At 35.2% G+C, this 21,397-nt stretch overlaps 2 protein-coding genes across 6 annotated transcripts in view; one reads left to right on the forward strand and one right to left on the reverse strand.

The window, feature by feature from the left end:
• The window catches only part of pyd (zonula occludens-like protein polychaetoid), a 108,462-nt gene that overhangs the window by 61,688 nt on the left and 25,377 nt on the right, over nucleotides 1–21,397 (reverse strand). For 3 of the 5 annotated variants that reach the window (XR_016457891.1, XM_090113802.1, XM_090113801.1), the window contains exon 3: nucleotides 10,792–10,933. Coding sequence is in view for 4 of the 5 variants with exons in the window: in XM_090113802.1 (XP_089969928.1) it covers nucleotides 10,792–10,933 (142 nt within the window). In the remaining variant the exon portion in view is untranslated. Of the gene's footprint in view, nucleotides 1–768; nucleotides 1,201–10,791; nucleotides 10,934–11,974; nucleotides 12,153–21,397 lie in introns of those variants that run through there. The other 2 variants (XM_090113803.1, XM_090113804.1) reach the window with 2 other exon arrangements.
• On the forward strand, nucleotides 2,751–9,644 carry LOC149899556 (thioredoxin domain-containing protein 12-like). Its single transcript, XM_090113808.1, has 3 exons — nucleotides 2,751–3,182; nucleotides 9,173–9,324; nucleotides 9,577–9,644. Exons 1-2 carry the CDS (start codon nucleotides 2,851–2,853, stop codon nucleotides 9,312–9,314), a joined length of 474 nt encoding a protein of 157 aa, XP_089969934.1. The 5' UTR covers nucleotides 2,751–2,850; the 3' UTR covers nucleotides 9,315–9,324; nucleotides 9,577–9,644.

The raw sequence follows: 21,397 nt of genomic DNA on the forward strand, positions 1-21,397 counted from the left end.
TAGCTTAATTTTTGTAGGTTTACGCCCCCAGATCATTTGTTACTTTGATAACATTTTATCAAACAAATGACCCAGAGATTTGATTTCATCAATATACAATTCTAAACAATGTCGCGACAACAAAGGAAACTATATTCCTAATGATTTCAACCACATTTCAACATTATCCAAATTAATTGAAAACCAGGATAAATAGACATTCATGTATTTTTTTATTACAATTATTTAGAGACCTACCTATCAAAAATCCTCTGCATACAACTTAATAACTAGAGCACATATGAAAAATTAAAAATATATACACAATTTATGTAGATTGTGTAGGTAATCTATGTTTGTTAAATGGTTTGTTACAGGCATTTTTACGGATCGCGATCTGTAATTTGCGATCCTTATATAATGTGAATCTGTAAGGACATATTTTAGCATTAATTTCTCTTGTTATAAGGGCCTTTTTTTCAATTTAGTTTGTGCAACACAATCACAATTTATCGCAATTTCCTCGGGAGTATACGTAGGCAGGTGTATCAATTTCCCGATTCATAAAAATTTCAATGCCGTCAAGACAAAGATAAATCCTATGTTATGATGAAGTTTGCTCCAACTACATCGTCACAGAAAATTTAATACTTTCTTTTACGGCTATGATATAATATAAGATCCCTGTAATTGCCAAACATTTATAAAGTGAACCTTTATGTAATTTCATGGTGCAATAATAATTTTATACTTTTATTCAGGTGTATAGAGGAAAAATAACAAGCTTACCCGTTTTCGCCTCTTTCTTCCGGGGTATGTATTTAATTGTTGTGGCGGTGGCGGTATATGGTAGAAATATGGAGGTGTGAACGGGTCCATTGTATGTATGGGGGTACCCCTTGGCGCCAACGATCGTATAGTGCCATACAAATTGCGATTACGTCCCTGACTTCCATACATGTTCAACATTGCACTGTTAACACTTGTACTTGCCACGCAATTTAAAAAGTTTCGTACACGAAAGCGCGCGAAAAATTGTTCACTGCACAGATTATATAGCCACACGCGATTCCACAGATTAAAGAAGTAGACGTTATTTTTTTTTATAAAAATAAGCTACGAGGTTGGGATTGCAAACGAGGTTACTAAATGATAAATATTTTCGTAATATTTAAATCTTTAGCACCCCGTTATTGATAATGTTTAGGCGTGCGGGTGTACAGATGTGCGTCCAGTTTATGCGTGTTAGAGCAGACATTGTCCACGTTACATGTAATTATCATAGTTTATCTGCTTTTTCCAATAAGGTACATGGAGCGAGACGTATCGGCATTGCTAGGTATGTATTTGAAAATGAGAGAAAAACATGCACACGCACGGGTAAATACGCGCAGACACACTTGGATAGTTTTAAAAAGTTTGTCATTGGTTCATTTAACACATGAGTTGATTTAAAGTCTATATTAGGTACTTAAACATGTGTTAGGTAATTAATCATGGTTCAATTGGCATATTATCTCGATTGATTAACTTTACTGTTAATATTACAGCAAGCTTTTTTTAGATGAATGGTAATTTGTGGGCATTACAAATACAAACACATTGATATGGTTAGTGAATAATAAATTGAAATTGATACATATAATTTAATAAGAACAGACTCCTATGTGCTCCTATTACTTTAATCTGGTTAATTGAATAAATTATAAAATGGAATAGGTACTTAAATACCTGTACATTTAAATACATTTTTTGTGGCCAGATATTGTGATATTTAATACATAAGTACATGTAATAGTAAATAATTGTGGGTACCTTATAGGATATCCTGACCTAAGGATATAATAATGTTATCGTAATGAATATAAAATAACTTGTTGATATTTCGCAATGTAGGTATTAGATAAGTATATTAAATTACTTAAAAAAATTGTCAATTTTTATATGCAAAATAAATTAATAAAATGGACAAAAATAAATGGGTAGATAAATATATCCATATATAAGATAATAACATAATATTATGGTATTTTTTGTAATAAAAGGATAATACAGTAAAAGTTCCTTATTCGCGGGTAATAGGTTCCGTAAATGTGCCGCGAATAGAGAAACCGTGAATAAGGAATGGTAATTTGTATGGGGTTATAGGGAATACGTTCTTAGGTGACGAAATAAAAAAGCAAATACATAAAGAAACCAGTTTAATTTAAGTTTTTGACCAAACATATTTATTAATTACCATTTAATTAGGTATTATCTTCAGGTTTAGGCAATGGCTTGTCACTTTTTACTCGTTTTTCATTTTTTTTAGTCGACATTATAAATTCGTAGTTGTAGTTCAAGCGTTTACTAAGGATAACGAATGGTTTTTATTTAGGTAAATACATATATGTATGTACCGATGTACCGATTCGATCCGCGAATAACGAATTTTAGGCCGCGAATACAGGATTTAGGTCGCATTTTTTCCATCCGCGAATAGTGAAACCGCGAATGAAGGAAGCGCGAATAAGGAACTTTTACTGTATTTAAAAATCAGCATCAGCTTAGAATATATTGTTTATCAATAAAAAAATTAAAACGTATGTATTTCAAAATAGCAAACGTACGAAATTTCTAAACTCAACAACAGTGCCATCTGTTAAATGTTTTTGAATACAGCCTTGATTTGAGATGTCTATGGTAACACGAAGTTCATCCATCGCCCGCTAGATGGCAGTAAAACAGCCACATTGTTTATTGACAAAATAACGTCTCATCACGTATGTCAGTCAACAAAACAATCAAAATGGCTATCTGAAGATGATAAAATATTTAAAATGTAATAATAATTAGCACGACAGAACATCTAGTCGTGCTTAAATTGAAAAAATGGCCACAGGTAACATAGCAAGGGCGTTCATAGCGTTCCTTTTCAACAGTGCATCATGTGCGTCTATGAGCGGGAAAGATCACGGTTTTGGGTCGAATTTCGTTTGGGCGGGATCCCTTACTTCTGGTTTACAAATAGCAGCACAGCATAAGAAACCAGTAATGGTAATAATCCACAAGTCTTGGTGTACAGCGTGTAAAAATCTAAAGCCGAAGTTCGCTAGCTCAGTTGAGATCCAGGATTTGAGCAAACACCTCGTGATGGTTAATTTGGTTGATGATGAAGAGCCAACCAGTAGTGCTTTTCAGCCTGATGGAAATTATATACCCCGGTAAATAATTGATATTTTTAAACTTATAGGTATGTGTTAGGAAATCTCATAGGCCACTACGGGGGGTAACAATAAAATAATAATTATTCGCAACTCGATTTATTTACCGAGAGATATTTTGTATGCTGATTAGACGCGAAATTATAATATTTACTTACAATAGAAACAAGAGTCAACAGAAAAAGTGTTTATTATAATATGTAGGTATTATATTTTATATCCCTTTGTTACGGTCTAATTCTTGCTATGTTTTGTGCACGAGAAATAAGTTTATTCAAGAACTAGCTGTTGCCCGCGACTTCGTCCGCGATTACGTCGTTTTTCGTCATTCGTCGTTTAAAAAAAAATACGTGACACTTTATTTTTGAATGTTCTTAATTGTCTCTTATAAAAATAAACTACATTAAAATTGAATACTCTGATAAGAAAATCTTAAAATCGGAGGACATCGAAAATCTGAGGAAAACATGAGTGAATTTGATTTAAATTCTACATTACTTAGGAATTCAAATAATAATCTAAATTAAATGTAGATTAACAGTTTGAGCGCATCATTATATAATATGTACCTAAGTATTAAATTACGTTAGTTTACATAGTAATTTTACTAAAAACACGATGACTTTCTTTCGCGCTCGGTACAACAAACTAAGCATGTTTGTGGTACGTGGCCCGCGTCACTTGACCCCCCGCGAGTTCCCCTCCGTTACTATGCGAAAATACATTCGTCGCCCTACTGTAGGAAAAATTGTAATATTTTAAATTCGAGAAATATTGATTTCTTGTATTCGACTATTCGTTGTAGTCGAATACAAAATATATTTGAAGAAACTTAGGTTGGCCTTCAGGCAAAAGGGATCCTATCAAATGATAAACTTGACCTTGTATCTTAAAAGTAAGCATGAAAGGATCCTCTGATAATTGTTGAGCACCAAAGGATAATTTAAAACGCACTACTATAAGAGCGAATATTGTCTAAGAACTGTTTAGATTGCACATGTTCCTCTAAAAGTAGTGATTTCAAAGGTTCTGGTGTATCTTCAAACGAAAGCCGACTCCTTACTCCTCTTTAAAGCATTACAAAAAGAACATACTACGTTAATATCGCCTATACAGAAGATGATCTGTAATCAATTGTGAGGTTATAAGCCAACCCACTTTTATATTTGTCGGACCACACCACCGAATTCGTAGATTGATCTTCTATGTTTACCTCTTAAGTCATTAAGACTGTCGAAATCTGTCTACAGTAAGACGGGCCTCTCGCTATTCGTCCGTTTCAAGAGACCAAATAGTTTCAATTCTTAATCTTTCATTAAACAAACTTATTAATCGTACTTGTCTCAAATAATCTTGTCTTAAATAATGGTAATATTCGCGTCCCTACTCTAGTCATTGCTTATGCTCATGTTCATCTTCAAGAGATCGAATAATATTATGGTGCACCCTATCATTTGTCAATCGGTCTTCATATTGAGTAAAAGTTTCAGATTATCGAGATAAAATATGCCATTTGCGATCAGCTGTGAGACGTTATACCCTCTCAGTGAAGGTTTCGGTCTCACAGGATAGTACATGCCGTTCGCGGTCAGCTGTGAGCCGCAATTCTCGTTGTGAAGCGGTTTCAGGTTCTCGGCATAACACAATATGTTGTTTTCGGTCAATAGTAAGCCTCTTACCTCTAACGATCCTTGAGAACTCTTATTTCTCATTTTCTTAGCTTTGCTCGAATTTCGATATAAAGATTTTTTAGGTGGCACTGATGCGAGTAAATAAAAATTAAGTTAAAACGGACTGAGAGTGTTATAATCATCAATCATCATCATCATCAATACATATAATAAAATTGTGGAAAAGCGATGTCTGTACAATGAAAATATGTAGAAAAAAATTAGCAGGTGTTATTATTAAATCGATCTTGAACCCAAAACTGTAGTTAACATTTTTTTTGTCTGTTTGTCTGTATGTTTGTGCACGCTAATCTCAGAAACGGCTTATCCGATTTAGATGCGGTTTTCACTAATGTATTGTGGTAATCTTCATTTAACAGTTAGTGTTTATTTCATGTCAATCGGTTCATAAATAAAAAAGTTATGACAATTTATAAGTAATCACGGCGAACATTTGCTAAGGCATTCTATTGTACACTGTACAGTGTACGATAAAACGTAATTTATATGTTATACGCTACAGTTATTCCTTTACATGTCCAGATGATCATATCAAAATTCCCCAAGGGTTTGGGGGTAAGCTGAGGTAGTAGGGGGGGCGGGGTCAAATTAACATTATGGTTACTTCTAATAGGTAAATTTTCCACACAAAATGTCCTTTAAATTATGCCGTACTATATTTTTAACCCCCGACGCAAAAAGACGGGTGTTATGTGTTTGACTGCTATGTATTTCTGTGTGTGTGTGTGTGTGTCTGTCTATGGCACCGTAGCTGGCTAACAGGTAAACCGAATTAGATGCGGCTTTTTTTTGTTAGGCAGCATATTTTCCGACGCTGGTTCTTAGATAAATTGTATCGAAATCGGTTCATCCACTTATTATACCTACATAGGGGTAAAAGTGGGAATGAAAAAAATGATATAATAATTTATTTTTAAAGATCGTTGGGAAGTTTATGAAATTATTTATTCCTTTTTCTATACACTTTTCTTCGTCTAAACGGTTAAATTACGTGCTCCCTCTCTCTCTCTTCAGCCTTTAGTTACGTGCGTGAGACAGGAAACATCTAATTTGGATTTGTTGCTGGATTTGATAAAAATTGAGTATCGATTAAGCTGATCAGTGGCTACACCATACATTATTAAAAACATCCATTTAAGAAAGGAAGGAAATAGAATTTGCTCCTCTCCCCCCCTGGTTCCTAAAAAATAATATGACATAATTTAAAAGAAATTTTACGTAGAATTAGTTAGGCATTTCTTTTTTGATTTTCGATATTACATACTAATCATAATTTTTAATTACAATATTATGTAGTAACTATTTGGTATAGGTTAGGCATTTCATTTCTTGATTTTCTTTAATAAGTTGGTACGTAAGTTTTTTAGCTCAGTTTAGTAAGAAATTTTAATAACAATTCTTTTAATTATTTATGGTAGTACGTATTTACTCAATAATTGTATGTTAAGTAGTAATTCAGCATGGGCGTAGCCACGGTGGGGCTGGGTGGGGCGCTTACCCTGGCTTTGATCTGGTAGGTACCAATTGTGAAGGGGAGTGGGCGTGGGCGTTGGCATGGGCCTGGGAATGGGCGTGGGAGTGGAAGCATGAAAATAAAAACAATTATTGTTGCCCCACCCTGAGCCCATGGTCATAGGTCCCATAGTCACTATTCCACGCGGACGAAGTCGCGAGCACAGCTAGTAGACAAATATAATCAGAAAGCTTTGAACTCCTAAACTCAACCATAAAAGATAGACATTAATTATGATGTCGGGAGATATTTTTTATATAATATGGAGAACATTTCTTTCATACTTGATTTCTGTGTAGCTTTAACCCTTAAGGTTGCACACGCGACGAAAGCTTAAAATGGAGTTACTGCTCTGCTCACGAATATGAAAAATAATTGTACCAAGTTTCGTTTAAATCCGTCGAGTAGTTTTTGTTTCTATAACGGTTATACAGACAGACGGACAAAAATTTTTGGCGTCAGTGTCGATCCCTAATCACCTCGTGATAGTTATTTAGGAAATATATTTCATGTACAGAATTGACCTCTACAGATTTAATATAAGTATTATACATATAATTAGATGCCAATTTCCATGTAACGTTAAATTCGACTATACAATAACTAACAGACAACGCAGGTTACTCTCGTTTCCGTAAGTTGAGGCGGCTACATATTCGGTCCTCATAACTTCACTTTTTGTGAACGAAACGACAGCGCGGCTTAATTCGATGCCAACACCATCAAAAAAAAGAAATATTTTTAATTGTGAAAAAATATTATGATTTATACTATTAATACTATTTTAACATTAACACAAAATATAAGACTGTGAGTGTGTAAAAATAAATCCAGCTAGTTTCACATCAAACTTATGTTTTTAATTAGGTATAACGACATGAAAATATATTAATTACCAAGCAATAATCATACAGGTAAATACTGAACAAAAGTATTAACAGTCAAAGTATATTTTTACTTACAACATGTAAATGATGAAGGAATAATAATTATCAACGAACTAACCTTTTTGTATTATTGTTTATAAAAAAAGAATAGAAATTTTCGACCACTAAAAGTGCTGGTTCGAGTCCCGCCTCGTTATCGAATTTTTAAAACACGAAGATTTTTAAAAATGTAACCAATGAACACAATCAATATTAGATTAACTGTAATGGTGTCTAGTTTGACTTAAATAATAAACATCTACCCTCACTTTTAAAAATGTAGTATATTCACACGAATTATAAGCGCACCTTATAGGTAAGGGAAGATATGCGTTAAAGAGATAAATAAATAAATAACATAATTATATTTAAATTATTAATTTTTAACATTGTGTTCAGTAGTGTTATCATGTAAATTGATTTGATTTTTACGAAATCTCATAGATGGCGCTGTTTCAAATTTGTATACTAATAAATTCATTAAACTGATTCTCTGCCCAAATTACGTAAATGACATAGTTTTTATTGTGTAAAGCTAGATAATAGCATGGCTTACCCGAAACCAACATTTAAACATGAGTCTTTAGATTGTACGCTGTCGTAATTCACGGAATACGTAAGAAAAAAAAAGGTTCACAGCTCCTCCCCCGGAGGTGATAGCATGATAATATGTTTAAAAAAGCCTCACCCGACCTGTTAGTAATATTCATGCAAAATTTGAAGTCAATCTATGCAGTACTTTTCGAGATTAGCCTGGACAAACATACAGACAAACAGACAAACAGACAAACAGACAAACAGACAAAAATTCTAAAAACTATGTTTTTGGCTTCTATATCGATTATAGATCATGGATTATGTATTCTTTTAAAAAAATATTCAATGTACAGTTTTGACTTTCCTACGATTTTATTATATGTATAGATATAGATAGACAAAACAAATAGCAAACTCCTTAATTCTAGTATAGCCTTTGTTCTAGATTATGTTAATATTATTTGCAAACATTGAAAGCACTTACTCGTCAGCGTTTGTTTACGACAGTTGCAATTGTTACTAATCTTAAAAAATAATCCCTCAAATCCTATTACCTAATACCTACTGTCCTACTTATAACTGCGAAAGTAAAGTAAATGCGAAAGTAGTTAAATTTAGAGATGTTTTTAACCACTCCAGTGCGATAGACTAGTGTTGGTCTTTAGAGATTATAGTTATTATATTCTTAAGATTATAAATTTATTCACTAAGGGCCGATTTTTCAATGCTTGGATAAAACTTATTCGTCGAATAATGTATAAAACTACCATTTTAAAAACATATTCTAATTGCCCGTATTTGACAGTTTACGTGACATTTTATTATCGTGTAATACTTTATTGGATGGATAAGTTTTATCCAAGCATTGAAAAATCGGCCCTTAAACTTTAATATTTAACATAATTTTGGTTATTTAGAATTAATAATGTATGATGCTTGTTAAAATTTTTAATAAACTTTTCAATAGGCAGCGTGGCATATCTTACATAAACTGGAAACAGTGCATAGATTGTAGAACTACTCAGGTTTATGCAGGTCCAAGACTTAACTGCGGTAGAAGAAAGACGTTTCGATTTATTTTATCCAGATTGCTACTTCAGAATTTCAATTTAACTGTTTCAATATAATTTAGGAATACTAGCAGCAATTAAGATGTCACGAACATGTACCTTTTAACCCTATTTTGCGTGCGATTTAAAATATTTTTAAAAGGACAACGGATTTTGATGTTGATTTTTTAATAGATAAAGTGATTCAAGAGGAAGGTTTACGTATTTACTAGGTTTTAGACAAGCCTCGTATATAAATAAATAATGTCCACAGGATACTCTTCATGTCGCCAAAGGGCTCAGTGGACCGTGACATATACAATGAGGATGGGAGCAGCCAGCACAAATACTTCTACAGCCGGCCGGAACAAATAGCCAAGTCCATGAGAAAGGTTATCGACAAGTACAAAAATTGAACAGATTTATGTACGTATGGAATTGTGAATATAGTAATTATTGTTGTATGTTATTTTGAAGCTATAGGATCATATGAAGTGTTTTTGTTTGAAGCTTCATTAGATACATTAAATATTTAACTTCGGAAACTAAACTCTTTTCGAAAGAAATTTGAAAGTCTGGATCATTAAAATCCACGGTTAGATTGATGTCTATATTTTCATCTAAAATTTTACACATAATATACTAATATGTACTAACAAGTTTATTGTTTGTTTTCAGAGTCGACATGTAACTCGTTGGACATTGTAAATTGATGAGTTTGATCTTCAATAAATCAATTTGTACATTCTCTGTCTCTTTCTGTTCTAATGTCTCCTATACGTATGAGATTTTTCTAAGAAATATAATGAAATATTTTAGGGTAGGTACTAGGGTTGTTGAGGATTCCTCTTCCGCTTCCTCATAATGCGGAAGTTCCGCAATATTTTGGGTTCCTCTACCGTTACCGCATCCTCAAAAATGAAAATAAAAAAATCCTCTTCCGCTATCGCTTCCTCAAAATTTAGAGGAAATTTATGAGGATGCTGATCCGATCGGGCGGCGAATTTACAAAGCCTATTTAAACTATGTAACTATTTGAGTTACGAGTCGGACTCTACTAACGAACAAGAGTAGAGTCTTACCGCCATATTTATATCTGCGCCTAACACTTATCTCTAAACATAATAATATAACATTTTCTCTCATACTCGGAAGAAACATATTTTACCAAATAATGTTTGTCAAAAGTCATTTTAAATTAAAAAACAAACAAGTTGTTTAAGCTTACATAATAATTATATCTACCAGTTAGTTTTTTTTGTGGAAATCGCCTAATATGTCGCTTCTGGCACTGATATAGATTAGGTTTTTTCTGTGGGTTTTTTTGAGTAATATGCATAAACAAAAGCTCATCTGAGTCCGGCTCGTGACTCAAATAGTATAGAACTTACAGGCTTTGTAAATTCGCGATCGGGCGAGCTAACCTCCCCTAACTTTAAACATCAATATGTAGAGACAAGAGAATGGCTTTTGTTTTAATTTTTAATTTTAAAAGTTTTTGTTTTTTAATTTTGATTATAATTTCCTATCATCCTCATCCTCATCCGCTTCCTCATCCGCATCCTCTTCCTCAAAAAAATATCCTCTTCCTCACCCGCATCCTCTAAATTTGTGTGTGAAAATTCCTCTTCCTCCTCCTCTTCCTCATAATCACTTCCTCAACAACCCAAGTAGGTACCTAGGTATTCAAATAATTTTCACTTCATTTGGATAGGTTCTATTCTGATGTATCGAATATCAATTACTATTGTCATCGATACATACCTACGACACTATAAGAACATTTTTTCAATTTGACCTTATACGCTTGGGGGGGGGACATGTCTCAAGTGACCCCTCCCCTCGTGGGTAGGTACTACTGGACCAAACAAAAAATAACAAGATACTACTCACATCCTCAACCACGGGCTCCACATACATCTCCATGGTGTTGTTGAGCGGCGGCAACGCCACCGGGGACGCGGCAGCTGAGGACCGGCGTGATATGCTGTTGCAGGAACATTGCGATACCGAGCGGCGGGAGCGGGGAGATTCTCTGTGGACAATTTAGAGATTAGGAATGTTTGTGGTCAGTTTTACAGGGATATGGGTGGGTGTAGTTCTGTTTATCTGTCTTGACAAATCGAAATGCATAAAAATGGAATCCCTATATCCTTTAGCTTTAGCTGGATAACTTTTGATACGGGGTCTACGCGTGGTCGCGCTGTGTAGTCTGACGTTGATACGGATTCGGGATATGCATATGTAATGTAACTCCCGTCTCACGATGGTGAAATTTAGGATTCACAAAAATGTCGAGTTTTATGTTGTCTGAGGACGTTGTGTTGTCTGCTATAAAATCTCTCTTTAACCATGATGCTTCATAGTTAACATAGCTCAAGAAAACAAAACGCATAATTGAAAACGAAGTTGTAACTTATAGCATGTATTACTGTAATCATAAAAATAAATAGGTTGTAATAAATTATGTTTTTTAGCACCGATATGCGATGCCCGGAGCCCAGCTAATACAGTTACCAAATTTGACACAAGACACAACTTTAAAACCATGCATATTTTATTTATGTCAGAGTTAGATGAGTTGAGACTTAATTGAGCTTAAATAATAAATACAGCGTTGGCTACACGTGTAATAAGTTTTTCCCTACAAAATATCATTCATACAAAATGATTTTTTGTTTTCAATGGCATGTTTGATTGATGGTAAAGTCAACTTGAATAACAAGTAATTACAATATATTTAATAGCATCATAAGTATAATATTATGTGTTGTTATGCTATACATTAGTTTATTCGTTATTAGATATTATTTACAAACAAAGAAAGATAAATATAAACACCTAATTGATAAATGATAGCGTACAAGATATTGAATAAAATTGGTACAAGTAACTAATTGTAAGTACATATACCTAGCTACTTGAATATGTATATTATTTGTTATCAAACTATCTCAAATAACGTGGATACACTTATTCTACTGCTTTCTTTTACTATACTCCAAATGTCAAATAACGTTAAGGTCAAAAACAGTTCAAAATTCAAATCGTCCTATGTTTCCCGTTATACTCATACCTTTTGTTTCTCCGACACACGTGGCGGCTCGATCTATCGCACCTACATCTCACGGGCACGAAGTACCCGAGCTGCGGCAGCGGGGCTGGCTCCGTGGAATCGCTGGAGTCACTCCACTCCGGCTGGCTGAACGGATCGATATCCAGAGCAGACGGCATTGCGGATTCAAAAAATTCTCAGTCCACTGTTTTTTTTTTTTGGAACTTTACCGCCGTTTTTAAGTTTCATAAGTTCGTTCGGATTTTGAATGGTATTCTTTTCAGCGTGTTTTTAAATGCACTCTTTTCAAAGTTCGAATGTTTACGGTTCGAATCTCATTCGAATTTTAATTTTCGTTTTTCACATTTTTTTTATCACTTTTTTAGAAAATAGTAGCCGGCTAACACGTCCAAATATTATCTAAATTACCACTGCATTAATCTGGTTCATGCGTAGACTAAACTGTAATTCGGGTGCGTGCAAACAATTAGATTCAACGACGTTTTTGATAAGATAGCGGGGAGTGCTATTTAGTTCGTTGATATGTCTTTAACTTTTTACTAATTCAGTCCACCGTATTACTTCTAATACTTGAGATATTATAAAGAATAAAGATTTCGGCTTTCGCTATCACAATGTGCTCAAAATATACCTACCATGAAACTGCTTTACTGCTGCCTTATAATATTGTATATAATTTATTTTAGATCACGATTTTAATAAGATTGAATTTTATTAAGATTGAAATAACCAGTCTATAATCTATAATGCCATCAAATCAAAACCATTTTGACGATCCTCACAACTTTCACACGTTATCCCTACAGACAATTTAGCTTCGTTTCTGTCCTTACATCTCTCGTCTATCCCGAGTCCCGACAAAACGTGACGGCACGCACATTCCTCACTTTTTTCTCAACATGACTCACAAAGCCGGCGTTCAAGAATTTTTTTTATCTAGTATTTTTATTCTGTGGTTCAAGTAATTACACATTGATCTGTGGAACGAAACACCCTGTATTCTATACGGTGTGAGATAAATATTTAATTTGAAAAGTTGCTAATAGCGCGCACGGCCGTGGAATACAGGAGCGGACTAATGATTCGAGTTGTTAACTGAACATGCGAAGTAATAAGTATACGTTTTGTTCACACTTTTAAACAACCATTTATGTTTTTAATTTTAATCGTGTATTAATAAAGGATAACGTACCTATACCTATACGAATATAAGTACTAGGTTGATCCAAAAGTAATGATAATCGGGTATTTCCTGTGCACATAAAAATAAAAAGTAAATGTTTTTTGCTTGCTCGTTTACTCACTAAGTTAGCATAAAAAAATCTTATCAGCAGGCTATGTTTCCTAGGAGTTACATTAATTTGAATACGAACTGTTGAAGAGATTGCATCAAAAGCGGAGAAAAATGAAATTAGAGTTATCATTGAGCACCTCTGTTTGAAAAAAATATGTATCAAAGACGTAAACATCTACTTGGTGGATACATTGGTGGAGTATGCTCTTCCACATTCCATCGTTGCACGCTGGGTCCAGGAGTTTAAACAGGTCAGATCATCCATGGAAGATGAACATCGCAAAGGTCGCCCATCCTCGTCCCTCACTGAAGATAATGTAAAAAAAGTAGAAGATATCGTGTTGGTGGATCAGAGTATAACCATCAGACATATAGTGGAGGACACAGGAAATTAGTTTTTGAGCGTTCAAAGCATTCTCAAACACTAATTACAAATGAAAAAGGTCTCCGCACGTTGGATGCCGAGAATGTTACCCGTCGAGAAGAAGATCGGATCACAAGGCGTCAGTTGCGATGGCTGCCATTCAAAAATCGGTACTGCAACTGCTTAAATTCCCACCCGATTTGCCAGATCTAACTCCTAGCGATTTCTATCTCTTTGTTCGGCACAAGAAACACCTTGGAAAGCAAGATATTTAAAGACGATAGTGAAGGGATGACCACAGTAGAGGGGTTTTTAAGGGTGTTGTCAAAGTTTTTTTTTTCTAAGGAAATTCTGATTTTAGAAAAAAATGAATGAAGTATATTTTCTATTAAGAAGACTATCTAGAGATATGCATAAATATTTTAACAATAATCAAGTTGCTTAATGTCGATTATCATTACTTTTGGATCAACCCATGTAATATAGAGAAATGATTAATTTATTTATAATGGACAACCTCCTACTAAAACTTTCCAACTAAAAATTTGGGCAATTGGAATAAAATCTAACGTTATTCAAAATGTTACGTTATTCATGTTGTTAAGGATATTCTTTTCTTTTTAATTTCTGTTAGTAGCGGGCAATGCAACGGCACGTATGACGTAACGACGTGTCAAGTTTTATAATAGGATTTTAAATAAATTTAAAAAAATGTGTGCGTTCTCTAAAAACCACACAGTTAATACTATAGGACAAGGTTACGCGTACATACATGTAAAGAAACCTTATAATGCTTGTTCTACTTCTCATTGAATATATTCAGTTTTATTTGTATTCAAACACTACAGCTATTTAGAATAAGTGACACATCGTCTAAACTATCCTATCTTCGCTTATTTCTTTGTTTCGATGTGTTTGAATTAGATCATGGAAGAAATATGTTTTGTTAAAATAGTATGGAATTTGTCGAATATTCAGGAAGATTCATCTTTGATTGAACGCTTTTGTTTTGTTCTTGAGATTTTTATTCCAGATGTGATTTTTTAAAGGTACATTTGGCTAGACATGTCATGATAAAACGCTTACAACGATATTTTATAATGCTCGTCATTTTTTGTATGTTATACCTAATAGAAAAGTCAAAAAAATTCGTACTCACAAAATAAATTATTATGCATATCTCTTCATTTTGACTTACTATTAGAATGAATTATTATTTGGGGATGTATTTAATCCTTGTTCCATCAATGTTGAATGATTTCCTAGTAGTAATTAACACAGACCTTAGACCCCACGCATGAGCCTGGTCCACCCACACTATACCTTTTAGTGTGAAAGTGTAGGCGGAATACATATTTGTTTTAGAATACTTGACACTTCTGTTGATGTTCGTATTAATTTGCCCTTTTTTTTAGGGTTCCGTACCGAAACTTATTATTGAGACTTCGTTGTCTGTCCGTCTGTCTGTCTCCAGGCTGTATCTCATAAACCGTGATAGCTAGAAAGCTGAAATTTTCACAAATGATGTATTTCCGTTGCCGCTATAACAATAAATAATAAAAATTAAAAAAATATATATAAGTACATGTATTTTTGGGGGTCCCCATAGTACGGAACTACGGAACCCTTCGTACGCGTGTTGCTTCCAGGTAGTGCATTTTTTATTAAAAATTGTAGTTTTACAAGAATTTAATGGCCAATGTGCATACGAATAAAAAATACTTAACTTGTTGTTACCCAAAAAGCCTTGCATTATTTTTAATATTTTAATAGATCAGACCTATATATATAAATATATTCGGTTAACAATAAAGAAGACCTCTACGATATTATCCAAAACACCAAAAATATAACATCTACTTATAAAATTTATCCATATATACGTTTTCACTCATTAAAAAGAGTAAATTTTCAGCACACGATTAAACCTTTTAAAGTTTGTTTAAAACAAGTTTATGATGTTTACGAATTCACTTTATGAGGTTACTGTTCCAGGTTTCACGGTGTATTTAACGTTTAACCGTTTATCAATAAAATTACATTTACGTTGGATTTATAATCTGTGCTAATAAATTAACTATCACGATCATTTTCAGGCTAAGCGTAGTTTACTAGATGCCACCTGTCGACTCTATAATAAGGCTCTTTTTAATATATTTTTGAAGGCTCTTTTAGACCTATTACCCAACTATTATTAATAAATACTTGGGTAAAAGGTCAAGAAAAATTATGATGAATTCGTCACCTATATTGGAGCAGTATTGATATGGGAAAAGTTAAGTACCTACCTATTAAATATTAGTGACCATGTGTAATACAATGGTAATTAATTATTTACCTACTATAAGTCATCCAATTCTAATCTTAATAATTATTCCGTGGTATTACTATATGAGCTTAGTAATCTCAAGTATTACTAACTTCTACGTGATCTTCTAATATCCAGATGGCCTATAATTTAAATATTCTTTATTTGGTGTTATTTTGGTTTGTATTGTCGTGATGTTTTTGATAACGGGACAGTAATAAGCTCCGAATTGAAAATAGTAAATTGACTGAGCGAACAAAGTAACTGAACTCAAATTAAAATGATGCTCTTTTTATAGCGTGCAAAGGGAAATTATCCACGCATAGGAATTAGGAGTTCACGAGTAGCTTTACCCGACCACGCGTGATATTTCTTACAGTATTATATTATCAGTGAAAGTAATAAAAGTTTATTATTATGAACAACAAGCTGTGCTCCGCCGTTTTACCCGCATTGCTCCGCTCCTATTGGTCTTAGGCGACACCCGGTATAAGTATCATACAACATACTTTAGGATCCCATTTAAGAAACACATTCACATGTTTTGAAAATGCTTTCTTTCACCCACTCATTCACTCAACCACCCACTCACTTAACCTACCGACTCACTCAACCCACCCACTCCCTCTACCCACCCACTCACGCTACCCATCCACTCACTCTACCCACCCACTCACACTACCCACTGACTCACACTACATACCCACTATCTCTACCCACTCACTCCCTCCCTCTACCCACTCACCCCTCTACCCACTCACTCCTCTACCCGCTCACACCTCTACCCACCCACACACACTTCCCACTCACCCCTCTACCCACTCACTCCTCTACCCACTCACTCATCCACTCACTCACTCCTCTACCCACTCACTCACTCCTTCTACCCACTCTCCCCTCTACCCACCCACTCCTCTACCCACTCACTCCTCTACCCACTCACTCACACTACCCACCCACTCACAATACCCACCCACTCACAATACCCATCCGCTCTACCCACCCGCTCACACTTCCCACTCACAATACCCACCCGCTCACACTTCCCACTCACGCCCACTACCCACTCACTCCTCTACCCACTCACACCTCTACCCACCCACTCACTCCTTCTACCCACTCACCCCTCTACCCACCCACTCCTCTACCCACCCACTCACTCCTCTACCCACTCACTCACACTACCCACCCACTCACAATACCCACCCACTCACAATACCCACCCGCTCACACTTCCCACTCACGCCCACTACCCACTCACTCCCTCTACCCACTCACTCCCTCTACCCACTCACTCCTCTACCCACTCACTCCTCTACCCACCCACTCCTATACTCCTCTACCCACTCACTCATCTACCCACTCACTCCTCTACCCACTCACACCTCTACCCACCCACTCACACTTCCCACTCTTTCCTCTACCCACTCACTCCTCTACCCACTCACACCTCTACCCACCCACTCACACTTCCCACTCACTCCCTCTACCCACTCACGGAGCTATAATAATAGAATTAACATAATTGAGTGTTTTTCTTTTTCTTTCATGATTAACTTAATTAAATTAGATCTTTCTCTATACCGTTTAATTTTAACTTAAGTTCAAAAAAAATTCGCTCTTTTTTGTAAATACTTATTTTAATCGTACTATCTCCATAATACACGGGTACCACCAGAAGGAAGATACCCGGTCCTTTGGAAGGCTTACGTGGGGACACAGGTCCAACACGCAGAGGCCCTTTAGAGAATTTAATGTGTTGTGGGACACCAGCCGCAGCCTGCCCATGACTGCACTATAGAGATACAGCCCTGGGCAGTCCGCGGCCAATGTAGGACTATTGTAGAAAAATGGAAATGAATAAAACTGGGTTATGGAAGGGGGTGTTAGATGGACTGGTATATTGGTTCTATGGGGACTATGGACGTCTGCCTTTTCAATATTAAAAATTGAAAATTATGGCAGACGGTGACTCGCCAGTTTGGTCGATGGGCTCCCAAAAAGGTTACCGATAATGGCAACAAAGGGGCAGCATCAGCTGAACGGCTAGGGGTGTAGAGAGGTGCGGCACCGGTTTCACCATCGCGGGCCCGCGGGCCCGGAGCGGGTTTCCCCGCTATTACGCCATTAGACACTTCCACCCCCGAGCATATAGCTCTGGCGGCTCCACTCTGGACGGCCAACAAAGGCAAGCCAGAGGTGGGGGATCCTGAACCTCGTCATTGTTCACTCCGAACTGCCACCGGGACAGCCCAGAGGTGAGGACAGGGATCTCCCCCGGGAGCGCTCGGTTCCCGCGGGGTCGCTAGTCGCTACTCCCCGACACCTCGCCACAAGGTGCCCTGCGGGGTGACTGACTGCACGGCTGGGATATCTATTGTAGATATGCCATCCGGGGGCGATGGGGACGTCACATCCCTACGCCTAATCATTATTATAGTAAACAATTAAATAGTCGTCGTCGTCGTCGTCGTCGTCGTTTCAGCCGTGGGACGTCCACTGCTGGACAAAGGCCTCCCTCAGGGTTTTCCACCACGACCGGTCACCGGCGGCCTGCATCCAGCGGCTCCCTGCCACTATTAAATAGTACCCTAAATTATTCAATTAAATTCAAATTATATTTTGGTAGTGTTACCTGATGAAGTCACATGTCGTCCTACGTCCTAAAAACCCAATCACAAAAGGGTTCTTTGACTATTGTGTAGTATGAAAACCATTTAACAATAGTCAGTATCGATTTCTTGGCAACGATCCTACTACTATACTTTAGCTACTATTATGTATTCTGTGACTATACTAGTTGAAATATGACAAATGAGTAATGACAATAGCGTTGTAGAAAAAATATGTTACGCATATTCATATCGTGGTATTTCGTTGAGTGTTACATAGCCCCATCTTGGCCCCATCACTTAAAATGTACTTACTTTCGCTAAAAAGCAAAATTAGATGTAGCTTCGACTACCTACGTCTATGTCTGCCGCTAATGCTTTCACGCCTGAAACGCTGAACGAATTCTGATAAATTCATAACTAAAGAGAACTAAAGGAAAATCAACATCATCAAGCTGATGCAGCATTATCGATCACTTTCTCAAGGAACGTATAATAAGATTTCCTAAACTGTATATACCAGTCCCAATTGAAAAAAGAATTGACACATGATTGTACCTTATTTTTAGTGGGATAAGGTTGAATATCGTGTGCGTTTTGTTACATTGTCTAGCCCAGGTGCGTGAGTCACCGTACATTGACTTGTACGAGACGGTACGACCTGCCAAATGTACAGGAGCAAATTGGAAAGGTCAAAGCTTCAACTGGGTATGTATTTTGGTATAAATGATATAATTGTAATAAATGTTTTATAAACATCCTGCCCAGACCTCGATCGGAATGACGAAAATAGTTTAATTACCTACGTACCTATATTACAAAAATTAAAAGTATTAACTCCACATTTATTTCTGTATTTTTTTTGTTTCTGATTATAGGTAGGTAGTTCCTCGCACGATATTTTCAACGTTAGTGACCAATTCAAACTATCAAACTTTTCATTTCTTTTTTTCTTTGTGCCTGGGCTAATTTATAGAACGATTAAACCAATTTTAATATGACATACATAGTCATTGATGAGGATATAGAATATAGAACAACATAAATTCAACTTTTTATTGCACAGATTCTCAATTTACATACATTATTTTTTTATTATCAACTTCCACGACTGTCGACTGAAGCGGATACAACTGGCAACTGGCAAATTGTAAAAAAACATATATTTTAAATTTCGAATTCGATAGCCATTCGAAAATTAATGAACTAAATACCTAATGAGTGAATGACAGCGACATCAGTATTGTTTGTATTTTTAACTGGCGCCGGCTCATGTCATTCTGGAAACCATTTATTTATAACTTTAGTAATTCCAAGAGTTAACGATGTCATTCGCGTTCGTTTGTTTTTACTTCGAGTGGGAAAATTTATGTCCACTGTGAAATTTATTAAATTCAGTGCAACGACGTTGGCAAGAATTTTAGAACTGTATTTGGTAAGTACTTATACGTATTCCTCTTTATGTTTTTAATTGCAAAGGTAAAATCAGAAATAAAAGCTTTTGGAGGCTGTTGAGTCAAAATGATGTCAGGTCTGTTAAATCACAAATTATATAAAAACCAAAATCATGCAAGAATATGTAGGTATGTAAGTATAAAGATAGGTATATAAACTTTTGAGATAACGATTTTTACAGTAGAATTTTTGATACAATAAAAAGATAAGTAACATTTTGTACTCCGAGAGCGAATTGCATATTAAGTATGTTAAGTATTTAACAAAAATGTTTTTAATTGGAGCGAGCGTAATAACAATGAATACAATAACCATAAAATTCTTATTATAAATGATTATTTTATGAGGACATGCGGGTCCTTTTATTCTCTAACTGTTAAAAGCCAACTGAACCTTAATTTTGATGGCTTAACAATGACTACCAATAATATTCATTCTATCCTAATTCAAACAAATGGTTATTGATAATTATTCTTAAATCTTTTGTAACTGTAAGAATCTACAGAAATTATTTAATTAAAGTTCTGTTCCTTATCACTACATAGTATAAAACAATGTCGCTTTCTCTGCCCCTATATCCCTATATCCCTATATATGCTAAAATCTTTAAAACTACGCAACGGATTTTGATGCGGTTTTAAGTGGTTGGAGTGATTCAAGAGGAAGGTTAGACAAAGCGGGCGAAGATACTGCTTTCCGAATCGGTGGTAAATGTTAAAAATATGTACTTAATGACGTTTCAAAAGTGCTTCTAGAAGAAGTCTAATTGAATAAATAAATGTTTGAGTTTTGAGTTTGAGTTTGAAGCCGCGGACAGGAAGCTAGTAAATTATATTTTGCAAAAATCTGAAATATAAGAAAAGCTTAAACTTGGATTATATAGAAAAGAAAAACAAGTAACTTTACATTGAAAAAATATATACGATTTTTTTGTTTCTAAGCTCCTTTTCTTCATTTTATCTCCGTTCACAGTGTCAAGATTGGCTGTATTCAAGAATGACCTTAACCTGTTTTTTATCTGTGGCTGTATATTTTCGCGCCAAGTTTTAACCGCATTCAATACTTCATCTCGAGAAGGTATGAATTTTAATAGATAGGTATTCATTTATTCAAAATTTATAACAATTTATGTCTCCCTTTTAACTTTTTAAGCATATTTTACCAACTTACTGAGGTATCAATGTTAAGAATATTTTAAAAATTTAAATAACTACCATTGCTAAATTTCTAATAATTTGTATGATATTAAAAAACGAATAAGTAGCTACATCTAATATCTATGGCTAAGATCTATGGTATTTTTATTGACATGTTATCCTATAGAAAATACGTCTGAACCTAACTTATACGAGCATATTAACTTTTAGGTAGTTAAAAACCCTTTAGTTTC

Source organism: Colias eurytheme, chromosome 20 (genome assembly GCF_061535395.1).
Source record: "Colias eurytheme isolate Ceu_HAF_F1 chromosome 20, ilColEury1 Martin Lab GWU primary, whole genome shotgun sequence".
Taxonomy (NCBI): Eukaryota; Metazoa; Arthropoda; class Insecta; order Lepidoptera; family Pieridae; genus Colias; species Colias eurytheme.

Coding starts and splice junctions, on each gene's coding strand:
- LOC149899556 (XM_090113808.1), top strand. CDS start 2,851: ATGGCCACAGGTAACATAGCAAGGGCGTTCATAGCGTTCCTTTTCAAC. Junction 3,183..9,172: donor GATGGAAATTATATACCCCG/GTAAATAATTGA, acceptor TAATGTCCACAG/GATACTCTTCATGTCGCCAA.